The sequence below is a fragment of the Aythya marila genome, assembly GCF_965140915.1.
Source record: "Aythya marila genome assembly, chromosome: 1".
NCBI lineage: Eukaryota > Metazoa > Chordata > Aves > Anseriformes > Anatidae > Aythya > Aythya marila.
In genome coordinates this window covers 142,861,078-142,876,104 of record NC_139042.1, presented here as the reverse complement: position 1 = coordinate 142,876,104, position 15,027 = coordinate 142,861,078, and the positions used below count along the sequence as shown (strand labels likewise).

At 50.5% G+C, this 15,027-nt stretch overlaps 2 protein-coding genes across 2 annotated transcripts in view; one reads left to right on the top strand and one right to left on the bottom strand.

Annotated features, from left to right (window-relative positions):
* Positions 1–15,027, top strand: part of WNT5B (Wnt family member 5B) — a 69,321-nt gene that overhangs the window by 32,069 nt on the left and 22,225 nt on the right. The gene's annotated exons all lie outside the window — the stretch shown is intronic.
* FBXL14 (F-box and leucine rich repeat protein 14) lies at positions 830–2,805 on the bottom strand. Its single transcript, XM_082766803.1, has one exon. It carries the CDS (start codon positions 2,673–2,675, stop codon positions 1,473–1,475), a length of 1,203 nt encoding a protein of 400 aa, XP_082622929.1. The 5' UTR covers positions 2,676–2,805; the 3' UTR covers positions 830–1,472.

Genomic DNA, 15,027 nt, shown 5'->3' with positions numbered 1-15,027 from the left:
AAAAATGTACTTAAAAATCCACAAGAACAGCAACTTCAAATGTCTTTAAAAATAAAACCATGTGAGAAAACGAATACTGTAAAGAGGAGAATGAATGAGGAAAAGTGGGATCAGTTACAGGATATAAGCAAGGGATAGATGGGAGAGTAAGAGGCTGTTTTTGTAGCAGTAATTTTTTTTATGCATTTCAAAATAAAAACAGGTCACAGTATCTCAAATGAAGCAGAAATGAAGCTGGAGATTCTTCCTTAAGCCCCCTGGGCCGAGGGCAGCTAGCCACCCCTTCCACCCGCTCGACCCCAATCCAAAAAGAGGAATGGATATGTAGCTGGATATGTCTATCCCTGTTGCCAAGAAGAAGGAGGGGAGAAAGAGAGAGAGAATGATGAAAGGGAAGACGAGTCTCTCGGTAACTCTCAGTGTCCCCCAGTAGATGGGAAGGTCTAAGAGACCGGGGTCTGTGTCCAGTCCCTACAGAAACAGGCATAGGAGGAAATGGCATCTTCATCTCCAGTATAGAGAGATGGGAGAAAGAACAGAGTGCCTAGGCTTCTCCCTTCACCATAGTGCAGGATGACATGGAAACAGACTGACAAAAGGAGAGGTTGTAGCTATCCCTGTTCTCAGTGCAGTGGAGAACTGGAGTAGTGGGAAACTGTATCCACCCACAGCAGAGAATAACATGGAACTGGAGATTGAAAACAGACCAAAAAAATAAAAATCAATGTACCTAGGGAGCAGTATTTCTGTCACAATTCCCAGTTGATGGGGGAGGGGCAAGCGCAGAGGTGGAATGGTTGTTTGTTTTTTTTTTTGGGGGGGGGGGGGGATTTTAGCTTTTTTTTTTTTTTCCTTTTTTAAAAAAACAAAAGCTGTGTCTGTGCCCAGTGCAGGATGACTGGGTGGCCAGGTACTTTAGTGTAGCTAGGAAGCCTTTTCTGCTATTGTTTGTTCCCATCTCCATTCCCACTCTCCTTGACATAAACCAAAAATAAGCTACTCTTAATACATGGCAGAACAAGGGTCTCGATCTTTATCCATCCTTAGTGCACGAGGGGATGGAAGCAGGGAGTGGGGATAAAGAGGGGTGTCTCTAGCCCCAGTGCATAAGTGTGGGCTTCTACCTCTTCTGTAGGAGAGGATGCTGGGGGGTGGGTGTGGGGGAGCTCCGTTTCCCCACTGTGGAGCTGGAGGCACGACCTGGAAAAAGGAGAGGTGCTCTCTCTCTTTCCTCCTGCCCCCCCCCCTTCCTCCTCCTCCAGAGCAAGGGTTGTTAGGCAGCAGAGAAGAAGGGTCAAGGATATATACTCTTTCTCCGTGTTCCTCCCTCCAGTGCCAGGGTGCGTGGGTAGCATGGCTCTGTGCGTGCCCCTCTCTCTCTTTCTCTCCTCCGTTGCAGCAGTCAGTCAGTCAGTCTGTCTGTCCGTGAGTCCCTCCAGAGGAGACGGAGGTCTCGGGGCACCCCCCTCCTCTCACCTGACCTTCTCGCTCTCAGTCATTTCCCAAAGTCCCAGGTTGAGCACCTTGAGGCAGGGCAGCTGGGTGATGCGCTCCAAGCCCCGCTTGGTGATGCGGGTGCAGCCGTAGAGATCGATGCCCGTCAGCTGGCTGAGGTGTTCGGCGATGAGCTCCAGGCCCTTGTCGGTGATGCGGACGCACTGGCCGATGTTGAGGGTGCGGAGCCCGTGCATCTGCCGCACCATGCGGTTGATGCCCTCGTCGCTGATGTGGCAGGAGCAGAGGGAGAGGGAGCGCAGGCCGTCCAGGCCCTGTGCGATGTAGGCCAGGCTCTGGTCCCCCACCTTGTCGCAGAAGGAGACGTCGAGGCCGGACAGCCGCAGGCTGCCCATGGCCAGGTGCATGATGCCCGTGTCGCTGATGTTGTCGCAGGAGCGCAGGTTGAGGCTGCGCAGGCTGCTCATGTGCGACAGGTGCAGCAGCCCCGCGTCCGAGATGCCGCCGCAGAAGCTGAGGTTGAGCTGGCGCAGGCGGCCCAGCCCGCGGGCCAGGTGCTTGAGCGAGAGGTCGCTGAGCTTCTGGCAGTCCTGCAGCGTGAGCTGCTCCAGGCCCAGGCAGCCCTCGGCCGCGCTGCGCGTCATGCCCGCCAGGTGCCCGATGCCCACGTCGGAGAGGTGCCGGCAGGAGCGCAGGTTGAGGCTCTTGAGGCGCTGCAGCCCCCAGGCGATGAGCAGCAGCCCGGTGTTGGTGATGTTGCTGCAGCCGCCCAGCTCCAGCACCTCCAGCCCCTTCAGGTACTGGGCGATGCGGCCCAGGCTGCTGTCCGTGATCTGCTTGCACAGGCTGAGGTTGAGCGAGCGCAGGGAGCTGATCTCCGCCACGAAGGCGTGGCCCAGCCCGTTGTCGGTGAGGTTGTAGCAGCCGCTCAGGTTCAGGCTCTCGATGTCGGCCATGCCCTGGATCACGTAGCTCAGGCTGCGCCGCAGCGACAGGATCTGCACCCGCCGGATGCCCCGCGCCGCCAGGCTGGGGAAGAGCGACGGGTTGGCGCGGCGCAGGTGCAGCTTGGCCTCCACGCCCCGCCACACCGAGCGGTGGTAGGCGGCGTCCCGCCAGGCCGTGCACACCTGCGCCGCGCGGCCCTTGTCGCGCACCTCCAGGTAGCCGAAGATCATGGCCAGCAGCTCGGGGAACAGGCACGAGATGTGCGTTTCCATCGCCCGCACGGCCCGCACGGCCGCCCCCGCCGGCGCCGCGCTCCGCCGCCGGGCCCGGCCCGCTTCCGCTCGGGGCCCGCCCGCCTTCCGCTGCGCCGCTCTCCTCCTCCTCCTCCTCCTCCTCCTCCTCCTCCTCCTCCTCCTCGCCGCCGCCCTCACATCGCCGGCCCGGGCGGCGCGGCCCGGCCCGCGGGAGACGCTGCTGCGCGGCGCGGCCCGGCCCTGCGCCCGCCTCTACCGCCGCGCCGCGCTGCTACCGCTGCTACTGCGAGCACTGCTGCTACTGCTGCCGCTGCTACCGCTGCTGCTGCTGCTGCTGCCGCCGCGCTGCTGCTGCTGCTGCTGCCGCCTTGCCGCGCCGTGCCGCATCGTGCCGCCTCCCGGCGGGCGGCCCCCCGCGCTCCGTCCCCGGCGCCGGCCGCCGAGCCCCGCCGCCTCCCTTTGTCTCCGCGCCGCCGCCGCTCACAGCCCGCGGCCCCGGGCCGCCCGCATCCCGCGGAGGAGGCGGCGAGGCGGGGAGAGGAGGAGGAGGAGGAGGAGGAGGAGGAGGGAGGGCAGGAGGCAGGCAGGGAGGGAGGCAGCGGCACGGCCACGGCCCCGCCCCGCCGCTCCGGTACCGGCTCCGCCGCTCCGGGCCCGGCCCCGCCGCCTGCTCCGCTGCGCCGCTCGCTGCTGGGCCCCGGCGCCGCGCTCCGGCCGGGAGGGAGGGAGGGAGCGGGAGGAGGAGGAGGAGGAGGAGGAGGAGGAGCCGGCGCTCCCCGCGCCCCTTGCGCAATGGTACGGCCCGGAACACTCCGAGCCGTCGCCCCGGCAACAGCGCGGCCCGGCCGCTGCTCCCCCCCCGCCCCGCTTTTAACCCTCGCGGCGCCGCCCGGCGCACAAAATGGAGGCGCCCCCACCCCCCAACAGGGGTGTGTGGCTGTGGGGGGCTCGGGGGGTGTGTGAGGGGCTCCGAGGGCACGGGGCAGCTCGAGGGAGTGGCTGCCGGGTGGGGGGCTCCTGCGGCTGAGGGGCTCGCAGCGGTGTCAGGGGGAAGCGCCTGGGGCTGTGGGCTCGGGTGGTGGCAGCCCCCGGTGCCCCGGGCACCTGTAAAAGCCGTGCCAGGTGCTGCTGCACGCCGGGGAGGGCTCTGCAGGACGGTGTTAGGAGGAGCGGGGCTGTGCCGAAGAGCTTCCGTGCCAAAGGGCTGTAAAGGAAAAAAAAAAAAATAAAGTTTGTATTTGTTCAACACAGCAGGTCGCATCTTTAGTAGTGTTTGGATTGCCACAATGCTCAGGTCAGCCTAGTTACCGACACGTTTTCTCTAGCTCAACACGTTAGACTCTTTGACTAACCTGAAGGAACACGCGCCTCATCTAAGTGTCTGCCACAGGAACACCTGCGGCTGTGTCTCCACACAGATTCCACATCAGTAGGCTCTTGTTGACCACCCGGAGGTTAACTGCTTTGTTTTCGTTCTGTCTTCTTTCCTCTCTGCTTTAAGTTGGAGGCCACAAGAGCTGAAGGACGGCTAGGCCGTGATCCGGCAGCACGATCCCCGCGCGTACAAGCATCGCCGCTGACATTAGGCTGTGGTTTGGCAGCGCACGCAGTCCAGCGGCAGTGCTCCGAGTGTTGGCTCAAAGACACTCCGGCCGCACGATGCGAAGTGCTGACCTGGTGCTCATTCACTCTGCCTGCTCAAGTCAGCTCGCAAAGTTTTTGACAGGTTAACATTTTACTAGCAGACTTTATGCCGGATCAGGTATCGCCGTACGCAGCTCCAGCCAGATCAGGTATCGTCTGCACCCCTGCAGCTGGCATAAAGCCAGTGCAAAATTGGCGCTGGCTCCGTATCGTGTGCTCTGGCTCGTTCAGAAGTGTGATCATGTGCCTTGGCCTGATCCCGATCAAATTTGTGCTCCTGGGTGATCCAGCGAAGTGTAGGTCTGGTTTTAATGATCACAGAGACACGGCTCCACACAGACACTGCACCAGGTATCGCCTGATAGGAATTTATCTTCGTGGTGTTATTTATGTATTTTTGCGCTGTCAAGGGTGGTGCTTAACCACCGGGTTAGCGTGAAGATGATTAGGTGAGTATTGCTGAGCAGCAGGACTATAAATCTCAAACATTGCAATCAAAAGGGAAAATTTAGGTGAAGTGAGGAGCAGGCGAAAGGCGCGCGTGTTCTGTGGCTCACGGGCTGCGTGGGGCTGACACGGGGAGAGTCGTTCAGCTGAAGACAGGGATCGCTCACAAGAAGGATGAGTCCCGTGGAGATCAGGCAACATGTGAAAAGAAAGCAGCGCAAAGGTGGTGTTGGTATCTCTCGGTGATTGGTGCATTACTCATAACTGGCAAAGCTACAAGCAAGTTATACAAGTCATTCCGAGAGAGTGCTAATGAAGTCTTTTACCGTATTATCCCGAATTTGGTTGCAGAACCTTACCATGGAAGTCACGCTGTATTTCCCGTCTCTTAACCTTTTACTTTGAAACCACATTTGGGGGAAGCGGGGAAAGGCATACTGTAAGGCATGAAAGTTAACACAAAATACTTTTTTCTTTATATTTGACCGCGTTGTGTCTTTAAGCGCCTGTTGTGTGTAACCAGCAAGGGTCAGAAAAAGATGATGCATTTTTTGGAGACCCTGAAGTTCCCTTTCTCACATGGTATATTTCAAGTGCCTGTGCCTCCTTGTGAGCAGTTAAGATTTACGTGTTAAATGGAATTGCCCTGGAATTTGGATTCCTAATCCTAATCGACATTTTCTTTTTGTGGAGAGTAAAGACAGAAAATATTCTTCTAGTAGACTTTTGTTTGCTTTCTCTAAGTGACAGATGTTGGGAAATAGAGGCATAGAAAGAAAAGTAAAAGTACGTGAAAAGGGGCAATTTATCACATGGCTGTTCAGTTGTTTTTGCGTTTCCAGGAGTAAAGAAATAAGTGCCATGTTTATCATGATCTCATGGTACAAATAGGAGGTGGTAATCACCATGTGATAAACTGCATTTTATTAAAAATCTCTGCCTGCCTCATACGCGCTCTGACAGCTAATCTGTCCCGCTGGAACCATGTCTGACATTCCAGCCCCTTGAGCAGCTCCCAACAGCCGCTTTCTCTTTTTGAAAGCACTTGCCAGATAAATGTTTCATTCTTTTTTTCCCCAATTACACCGGTGTTCAGTGGAGGCTGGACAGTTTTCCTTGGCGTTGGTTCAGGAGGATCTGCATAACTCGCTTGTGGCTTCAGTGACTGGGAGCAATCGGTGCCGATAAAGCTGCACCATCACCTGTCCCGTATCTCTGATTGCATGGTTGGGCATAACGACCACCAGGTCTTTCTGCAGTTCCCATCTCAGTGTCTTTCTGCTTGTTTCTTTTGCTTTTCAGTTCGCAGGATGTCTTTTTTTGTTTGTTTGTTTGTTTTCTGTTCCTCACCTAGCTCAAATCGATCATTTAAGAGACAACAAATACATATTCTTTCTGTCTCCTTTTTCTTCTGCCACCCTGTTCCACATGCTTTGTACGTTTTTACAACTTCATCCACGGAATGGAAAACTTGTGAATTTATTCACAGGAATCTCTTGGCATTTGGCTTTTCCTTACCAATCGGTGGTGGCCACTGGGATTGCAGGAGAGAAATGACAAAAAACTGCTTAAACGATAAGGCCTGGGGTCTGCTAGCCCTTCTCTAGGGCTAGCAGGTAGGAGCCCCAAGGTGATCCAAGGCAGGTAGGAGCCCTGAGGTGTCCTTTATTCATGCCAGAGGCTTTGGAGACCTAGGCTGTCATTTAAAACGGCAGTGCTTTAGTTCCCACCCTTGAAAAAAAACAAGGCATGGATGGCCTCAGCCTCTATCGTTTTGTTGCAGAAGTTGCAGGCTTGTGCTGTTTGGGGTGTAGCCTGATAAAATCCGTTAGCTAATTTCCTGTGACTGGCAGGCGCTGGGTTTTTCAGTCTTTTTGTCCAGCCCACCGCTACATTACTTCTCAGTTTGAAGTGTTTCTCCACAGCCCAAGCTGCAGTGGGGAAATTTCTCCTTTCCAAAAAAATTGTAACTGGCTTAACAAGCAGTTCAGCTGACGCTGGTTTGGGACCGGTTCAAGTTCTAATGTCACCGGTTTGCTGTCAAACATCCAGGTGGCTGCAGTTGTTGGAAATCAACTTCACAAGTTGGTTTCCAAAACTTTGTCGGATTTGAAGTGTGTCCACAAAACTCAGCTAAGCCTGGGACAGCCCGGTGTCTGAAACTGGGTTAAAGCTGGTCTAGTGGATCTGCTTAAGAGGTAACTTGGGAAATGGCTTTGTTACAAGGATAAGATCAAACCCATCCTTGTGCACTGCTGATAGCTAAGCCACGATACTCTGGCTCAGCAAAATGAGGGTGCCAGCAACCTGTGGCAGAACATGCTGCCATCAGGGTTACACGCCGAGTCAGGCTGGGTGCTGCTACAGAGCTTTTCTGCGCTTAGCAAAGTATCAGACAAGTAGGTGGGGTGACTTAGAGGCTCCTTTCCTTCCTTGAACGTGAAGCAAAACCGATCCCCTGGAACTCTTCTGTGATATAACCAGTAATTATGTGACAAAGATCTCTATTAAGGCTTGCACATTTAAATGTAGGCAGAACAAGTGCAACGTGCACATTTATATATATACGTATATTCCTGTACTCATACACACGTTTATAAATCAGGACGGAGCTGTTAGTGAATGGATTCCCTTTGGGATAAAGAAAATGTAACTAGTTAAGGGGTTATGCAGAACTTGTAGCTTTAGGATCTGCTTGCATTGCAGGGCTTTTTCATGAAGCTTGGGTCATAATGAAGCTTTCCTTAAAAATAATTTTAAAACAATGTTTTTACTGTACAATTATCGTGTCTCTGATATGGTGAGGTGCTGCTACATGACTCTGCACTTTAGGATTACACGGTTTCTCCTGCACAGGGTAATTCTGCTCTGCCATGTATTTTCTGGTGTCACAGATGGCGTTGCCAAAATACAGCGTGCTGTGAATATGTGGTTAGGTGCCAGGGCAAAATTCAGAGTTGTCTTAGTGCAAACAGCAGCTCTGACTTTGAGCCTGTGGAATTAGCTGTTTTTTAATTTAGGTTTTGATTTTACTTGTCAGCCAGTAGCCGACAGGAATATAACTATGCTCATCTGGGGAGGAATGCTCAGAGGATGTAAAGCATGGTATTTCTGGGTTCTACTCCCAGTTTTTCATTAAAGTATAAATTAAAGGATTGCTTGAAGAAGCAAAATAATTATGGTCCAGGCAGTTGCACTCGAATGCCGTGTACCTGTCGTGCACGCCTCATCTGCCCTTGTGCGCCAGGACTGCCTGGTGGCTGGGGGAAGCCACGCATGTCACACCCTATGTAGCTGCTATGCACCTCGGTACACGGTGGTTAAATCATCAAAGGGAAAGTGCTCTGGCAGGGCAGGATGTCAGATCTCAAACCTCAACATTTCCAGTTCCTTGCACTAGCTGCTGTTGCAAGTGCTGGGCTTTGCCGTTCCTGTATTAGCAGTACCAAAGACGATCAAGATGGCAGAAAGTATCCGATGTGATCGTTATTATTAAAAGCAGGGGCAGAAAAACAAAGAGGCCTTTCAGGTAGTACTTGCTTTCGTAAGCCATTCCTGGGGATTGAACTCTGAGACCTCTACAACTGGAGCTAAGCCGGCAGCCCCTGCAGCCACAGCACAGACGTGCACGTCCGATGCACTGCGCAGTACCTGCTACAGCAGTGCGCTTCCCAAGCCTCCCCCTGGCAGCCCTTCTGTCCAAAATCCAGCAGAGAAGGCACAGAAACGCTCGGGGTGCTGGCAGAGATGGGAGAAAAGTGGGTGCAACCCAACAGGTCCACACACAGCCAGGGTAGAGGTAGCAGCAGTAGCCGGCTCGTAAGCAAGGGTTATGTGGCCATCAGGGGGGCTGGGAGCTGGTTCCCCCCACCAAAAGCTCCAAGGAAGAGAAGGCATCGATACCTGGGCTGGTCCCTCTCCAGGGGCAGCTGGGAGCAAGGTCCAGGGCAGGGTAATGTATGTTCTTAGATGTAACCTCACAAGAAGGTAAGCTCAGCCCGGGGAAGGTACTGTTGTAGCTGTACGGTTCTTAAAACACGATATTTCTGTACCCAGGGATTACTGCAGTGTTGGTTTTAACTGTTAACTCCTCCCTCTCTGGACTGCGGCCACCAACACATTTGCAGGTAGTAAATAGCCTTCTAAAATTGGCAGTTCACTAGAATTGGACAAGGTTATGTCACCTGCCCTACAAGCATTGGCTCCGAAGTAAGGTTTGGGAGGAAAACTGAAAAATAGGGTAGTAGTGTTTTGGAAAAATGCAGTGAAAATCAGAGTCACAATTTCAGCCCCGCATAGAACAGAAGCTGCAGGTGGGAGTTACAAAATGCAATTTCACATGGAGTGCAGGAGAAAGGTGCAAAATAATGTTTTATACAGAATGAAGGATTCGTAGTAGTCCTGGCCAAAGGAAAGTTACTTTAATATCATGTTCCTAGAAGTAACAGTGCAGAAACCATCGGTGCTAAATTTGCCTGATTTTCTGAAAGTCTTTTTTTATTTTTTTTTCCTGTATAGAGTAGATACATAGAGAAGTGGTAGCAAAAGGAGGTGCCTTTCAGAACCTGCATTCACTCCTGGGTACGTGCAGACACTCTAAAACCTCACTCAAGCCGCCAGAATTACCAAAACACGTTATCTAGCAGTGCATGACAAAAAATCTTGGAAATTGTCTCTGAAAAAGCATGGAGGTGAAATTAAGGGGAGACATGAGCAGGTTGCGGGGAGCGAATGGAGTTCATGGTGTTGGAGGTGGAAAATCAGTGGGTAAAACAGTCTGTTGTTTTTTACCTGCTCTCTCAACTCGTTTCTGTACCATTCAGAAAAACACCAGAATCCTTGGCCTACCATATATTTCTTTATTAATTAACCTTCTATGTCGTCAGACTCTGTCATATACAATGAGAACACAATTTTCCTTAATCCAGATGGTTCCCCATTAAAACAAACAAACAAACCAACAAACGTGTGTGCACAGGAGAACACAAGTTAGAAATACTGCTTTTAGTCCTTTTTTTTTTTTTTTTCCCAGCGTACAAGCGGACTGAATTATGTGGAAAAGCAGCTTACTTTCCACTATTTCACCCCTGAGATCTACTATTTTCCTAGTCTTGTTGGTGTTGTTGTTCCATGCTTTTTGCCAGCAGACCCAGGCTGTATTCTTTACGTTCCTCTTGGAACAGGGAATCTTTTCGTCTGAAGATTATTCCTTAATGCCCCGAAGCAGGAAACATAAACAACAAAAAATCTTTAGATATATTGAAACCTGTGAAAATATTTATAGAATGGCGATGGTTGCCAGGACGTGGGAAGCGGCAGGTAACTAAATAATACTCCTTTGCATATCCACAGTGCCTTTCGTTTGGCAGGCTCAGAGCTCTATGTAAGCGCTTAATACCTTGAGTTGCGTCCTGTTCCTGGCTGCTCTGAGCCGGTTTTAGCCCCGTTGCATCTGCGGCGAAACGGAGGCCCCGAAGGTATCTCCACGTGGATGGGAGGTGCGTCCCTGCTTGCTTGGGTGCCGGGTGCTTGGGCTCACGCTGCCTGGCGTTGAGTGCCCAGAATTACAGGCACGAGATCAGGTTTTGGAAGTCCAGGCCCCAGCTTCGTGTGCTGAGCTCCTCGTGGGACTGGGGCTCCAGCCCAGATCTGCTGGCTGCCGACCCAGCGCCGAGCTGCAGGGCTGGTCCTTTGCTGGGTTTCAGTGGATCCTAGAGAGCGCTGGCATTTTAGCAAGTCAGCTGGCAGCCTCGCCGTGTTTTGTTTCGAATGGTTCACATTCTTCCATCTAATTCCCACACTGAAAATTTCCAGCTTCCTATTTTCCCCTAGCTGTCCCAGCAAGACGTATTGAATATGCAGATGTGATGGCACACACTCACACACGTGCTTTTCCTGAAGCAACCCCTCAAAGTTTGTTCTGCATGTTTGTTTTACTCCAGTTCCTCTAATCCCCAAAGTGACATTAAACAGATTTTTTTGTTTAACCTTTGTATGAAATGCTCGCTCTCCCTTTATTTGCAAGGATATGCGGGTTTAGTTACATTTTGTTCTATTCCCTTGTGCGTGGAGGAGACCCTGCGTAAATGAAAACATATTATAATTGCTATGCACCACACACAAATTTCTCTTCAAACTTCTCCCATGCATGCTTTCTCTTGAACATATTTATGAATGTGCACATCGCTATATTTTCAGGCACATTCACATGCTAAATAACTCTGCTTTCGCTGTATAAGTGTTTAGCAGTGTAAGTGCTGCTCACCCAAAGCCATTGAAACGCATTTCAAAGGCCGGGAGCTTTTTGGAGAAGCAGGGCTGGTGGCAGAGGAGCTGGGGATGCTGGTAGCCCATCTGATAGTGATGAATCTCCCCATACAAACACGGCGCTGGGCTTGACCGAAGAACTACACCCTGTCAGCACGAGCGAAGTGAAGACAATCAGAAAGCTGGCTTCTGCTGGAAGTGAGGAAGTTATTTTGCTGCAACAGCATAAATCCTTAATAGGATTTCTTGCTTTCCCTGCAATATAGAGACTCAGGCAATTCCTTCTCTCCTCCTACACCCTGCCCACCACAGGGGTGGGTACGTATGTCCTCATTCACCAGCTTTCTGTGCCCCACGCCTGCCAGCGAGCATACAAGTCAGCACACACATCACATCACCCTCCTGTGCAAGGCAGCGTGCTGTCCTCACCCGCAGGACAAGCAGCCCTTACCTTCCCTGCAAATGCCCTGTTTTTTTGCAGAACGCACTGCAAGGACGTCGTATTTGTCCAACAAAAGCAAGATTGCATTCCTGATGAAAGCCGTTCCACCTACAGTACTGTGAATGTCCTTTTGTGTGGTGGGATAAAAGAGGTGGTTTTAGTTTTCTCTGTTTGAGTGGCAATTGGAAGGCCTAAACCCACTTAATTTCACCCGTTGGGTGCATGCTTTCCTTTTAGCTTGAAGGGAAGCGCAAGCACATTTCTTTCTTTGGAAAAATCTGTCACCTGTAGACTGTTCTCTTGCATTTGGAAAGTTCTGCCTGGGGTGTCTCTGTGAATATAGAGTTAATGATAACTGTGCTTACACGGTGTCACTGAAGGATCTTTACAGGTATTAGAGCCTGTAGTGGATCACAGCATCCACAGGCAGTATCACAATAGTGGTCTGAAATAAATCTACCTTTCCTTGGTCAATAATGAGACCTCATTTCGGATTTGCAGTTAGTTAGAATTAAAATGGGGTGGCTGAGCAGGTCAGCAGCAGAGCTAGGAGGACAAGGTCCCGACCTGTCCCCGTGCTGTAGGCACCAGACTCAGGGGCTGATCCCCACCTCTCCAGCCCAGCCGAGCTCCAGACAGAGCCACCACGTCGAGGGCTGCTTGTGCCAAAGCATGGGCTCTGTACGTGCTCCCAGCTGGAAATGCTGCTGCTTTCCAGTTCAGTGCCGCACATTAGACGGTCACAAGCACCATTAGCGTACGGGTGTGATGCAGCCTCAGCGTGACCGGGAGGGGAGGCAGGCTGTCCCCATGGGACCCGACCTGATGGCCATAGGAGAGGACTAGATGCTCATAGATGCTCAGCGCAGCCTAGGGTCAAATTCCCCGGGGTACATCCTGCACAGCACTTTCTGAGTAGATGCGGTGTGAGATAAGCACCCGCGTTTTCCAAAGGATTTAACCCTTGGAGTTTTTATTCTGGTGGTTTATGGCATTTTTTTTTGTGTGTCAAAAGCAGGAAAGGGAAGGCTCAGTTTTCCACAGGCACTTCTGAAATCGGATTCCTCATTTTGAAGCTGAGCTCCTGGGAGGATAAAGCTCCCAGCAGTGGAGCGCAGGATGTGCGAAGGGTAGCGCTGCGCTCAGAAACACTTGGGATGGGTGGAGAGCCAGCCTGGTGGCAACTCGTGCTGGCTTCTTTGTTGATACAAAGCAAGGTTTTGCTTTTGATAGCCCTGCTGGGCTGGCAGAGCTGTGGGAGGAGAAGACCGGTTCTGCTCTAGTGTCTGTACCAGCAGTGAAAACGTCACAGTGCAGTTCATGCTGAGGAGAGAAACAGAAAGAAAAAAAAAAAAAACATAGCTTTTTTTGGAAAGCTTTTGGATAGCTTTGGCAGTTAAAGTATCTATATAATATGCTTTGAAAACTGAGTCAAATTCAAAGTCATTGAAAAGGAATAAATTCGAGTAAAGTGCACCAGTGGTTTGGGTTACTTTTCCAGTTCTGTTCTCTTTCTTGCTCAGGAAAGGATTTACAAAGCAGCAAACGCTAGTTGCTACACTGGAAACCTCCTCTGTTCCAAGTAGGTGATTTTACAGCAGTGTCTTCCAATTGAATACTTTGTTACTATCTTTTTTTTTTTTTTAAAGATTTATATTTAATTACTTTTATTGTTGTTGTTTACTACCATATTCTTGCACGTCAGGCCTTGGACTGATTCCCCAATGGCTTTGGTAGCAATATTGGGCTAAGTAGCTCCCATCCAAGATGCTGGTGCTCACCCTCTCTGCTGTGCCCTTTCCAAAGGCACTTGGTTGTGCCTCATCCTCATCACAGCCTCATCACAGCTGCATGCTGTGAAATTGGTCAGGGATTGGAGCCACAATCCCAGAGCCTCCAAGGCATAGAGCTGTCCTTGCAGTGCCAGCGTGGCTCCATGCGAGTTCACGTCGGGCAACAGTGGCACTGTCTCAGTTCAGACCCCCAGCCACACATTCCTGCCCCGCTCTGCCAACCAGCCAAGGCAATTATATTAAGTAAAACCTGGTCTTTTCTTTCCGTAAGTTCAGTTCTGAACCTTTTTAATGCCCTGCCTTTGCTCACTGTGGGGCAGATGTAAATCAGTACCGGTACAGGAACAGGGGCAGGCAGACGGGAGCCTGGGACTAGTGCCGATGTAGATCTGCGTATATCACTGCAGAGCTGCTTCTATCTGCTTATGCCATCTCCTTGCAAGAGCAGTGTCCTGCGGCACAGGGCCGGGATGAACTCCCGGAGGTGGGAGAGAGGTATTTATTGCCCCGGTAATGCCGCCAGCAGGACCATATTGTCAGGCTGCAGCCTCAGTCTTGGCGTACTGAGCTTGAAGGGACGAGCTGGCACACGAACAAATGGGTGTGAGCTGACCGTGAGTGCATTCAGGCTGGAAATTGGAGAAGGAGTCACAGCTTTTTCACATGGCAAGATTGCAGACAGCGACCCCGCATAAAACAAGCAGCTTTCAGGATGCTCAAAAAGTTTGCGTTATGGGATCATATATTGTGTTCCCCAAAAGAGGCACAGCCCCTTTTTCCTAATATCTACTTAAAGTGGGAAAAAAAAAAGAAAAAGTAGTGATTTATCTGAACAGTTTAATTAAATCAGTGCAGATGTTACTTTTGAAGGCTTTGCTTTTGGTTTAAAGGGTAACTAACCTACACGACGCTGATGTACTGGTACAACTCTTTCAGATTAAGTTTGCATGAAGGCACATTTTGTTGAGCGTTTATATCTGCAAACTCTTTAAGAAGGTAATGATATTAAAATAGCATTTTAGAAACAATCTTAAGTACACTTTTTTTTTTCTGCAGTTAGAATCGTACACGTGTGACTGGTGCTAAAATAAGGGTGAGATATAAAACAATCTTTTCCATACAAATGTATATGCAGCCTAGTCTATTTCTGAGACAGTTTGAGCAGGTTTAGCTTAAATCTGTTGCATCCAGAATTAACAAGACATTCCTACCCTGGATGGAAAAGTCATGTAAAGAAGATAGATACATTCTGAAATTGGTTAAATTGGTGTAATCTTCTGATATAGATAGTGCTTTATATATAGTTTCAGCATTTTCTGCCTTTTTTTTAATACTCAAGCTTAATAAGCATGCTTGGAAAATGTTTTTTTTTCTTTGTTTTGGAAACAGCGATAACTATGTAGATGATTCAGTTCACTGGGACATTATTCCCAAAATGTTTTGTTTATTACTTGTGGCTTTGAATGCACTGCACTTGAGCAGGAACAATGTTTAATTGAGGGCAGAAGTATCTGGTGGTCTGAGAAATGGAAAAAAAAAAAAAAAGTATATTTTAATGTTGCCCCTGATTCAGCAGAAGGGGTAGGTGTGTGCTCACCTCTAAGCGCCTGGTTTAAAGCTTTGCTGAATGGAGATAAGTCAGCACCAGGCAGACTGGTTTGAACCTCTTAGCCAGCCCTTCCTGTACCTCTTTTGCCCCTCGTATAAGCTAAGGGAAAAATAGTTTCTGCTAGTGCTGTGGGGTCTAATGTGTGGTGCTTGGCAGTTCTAGAGTGGA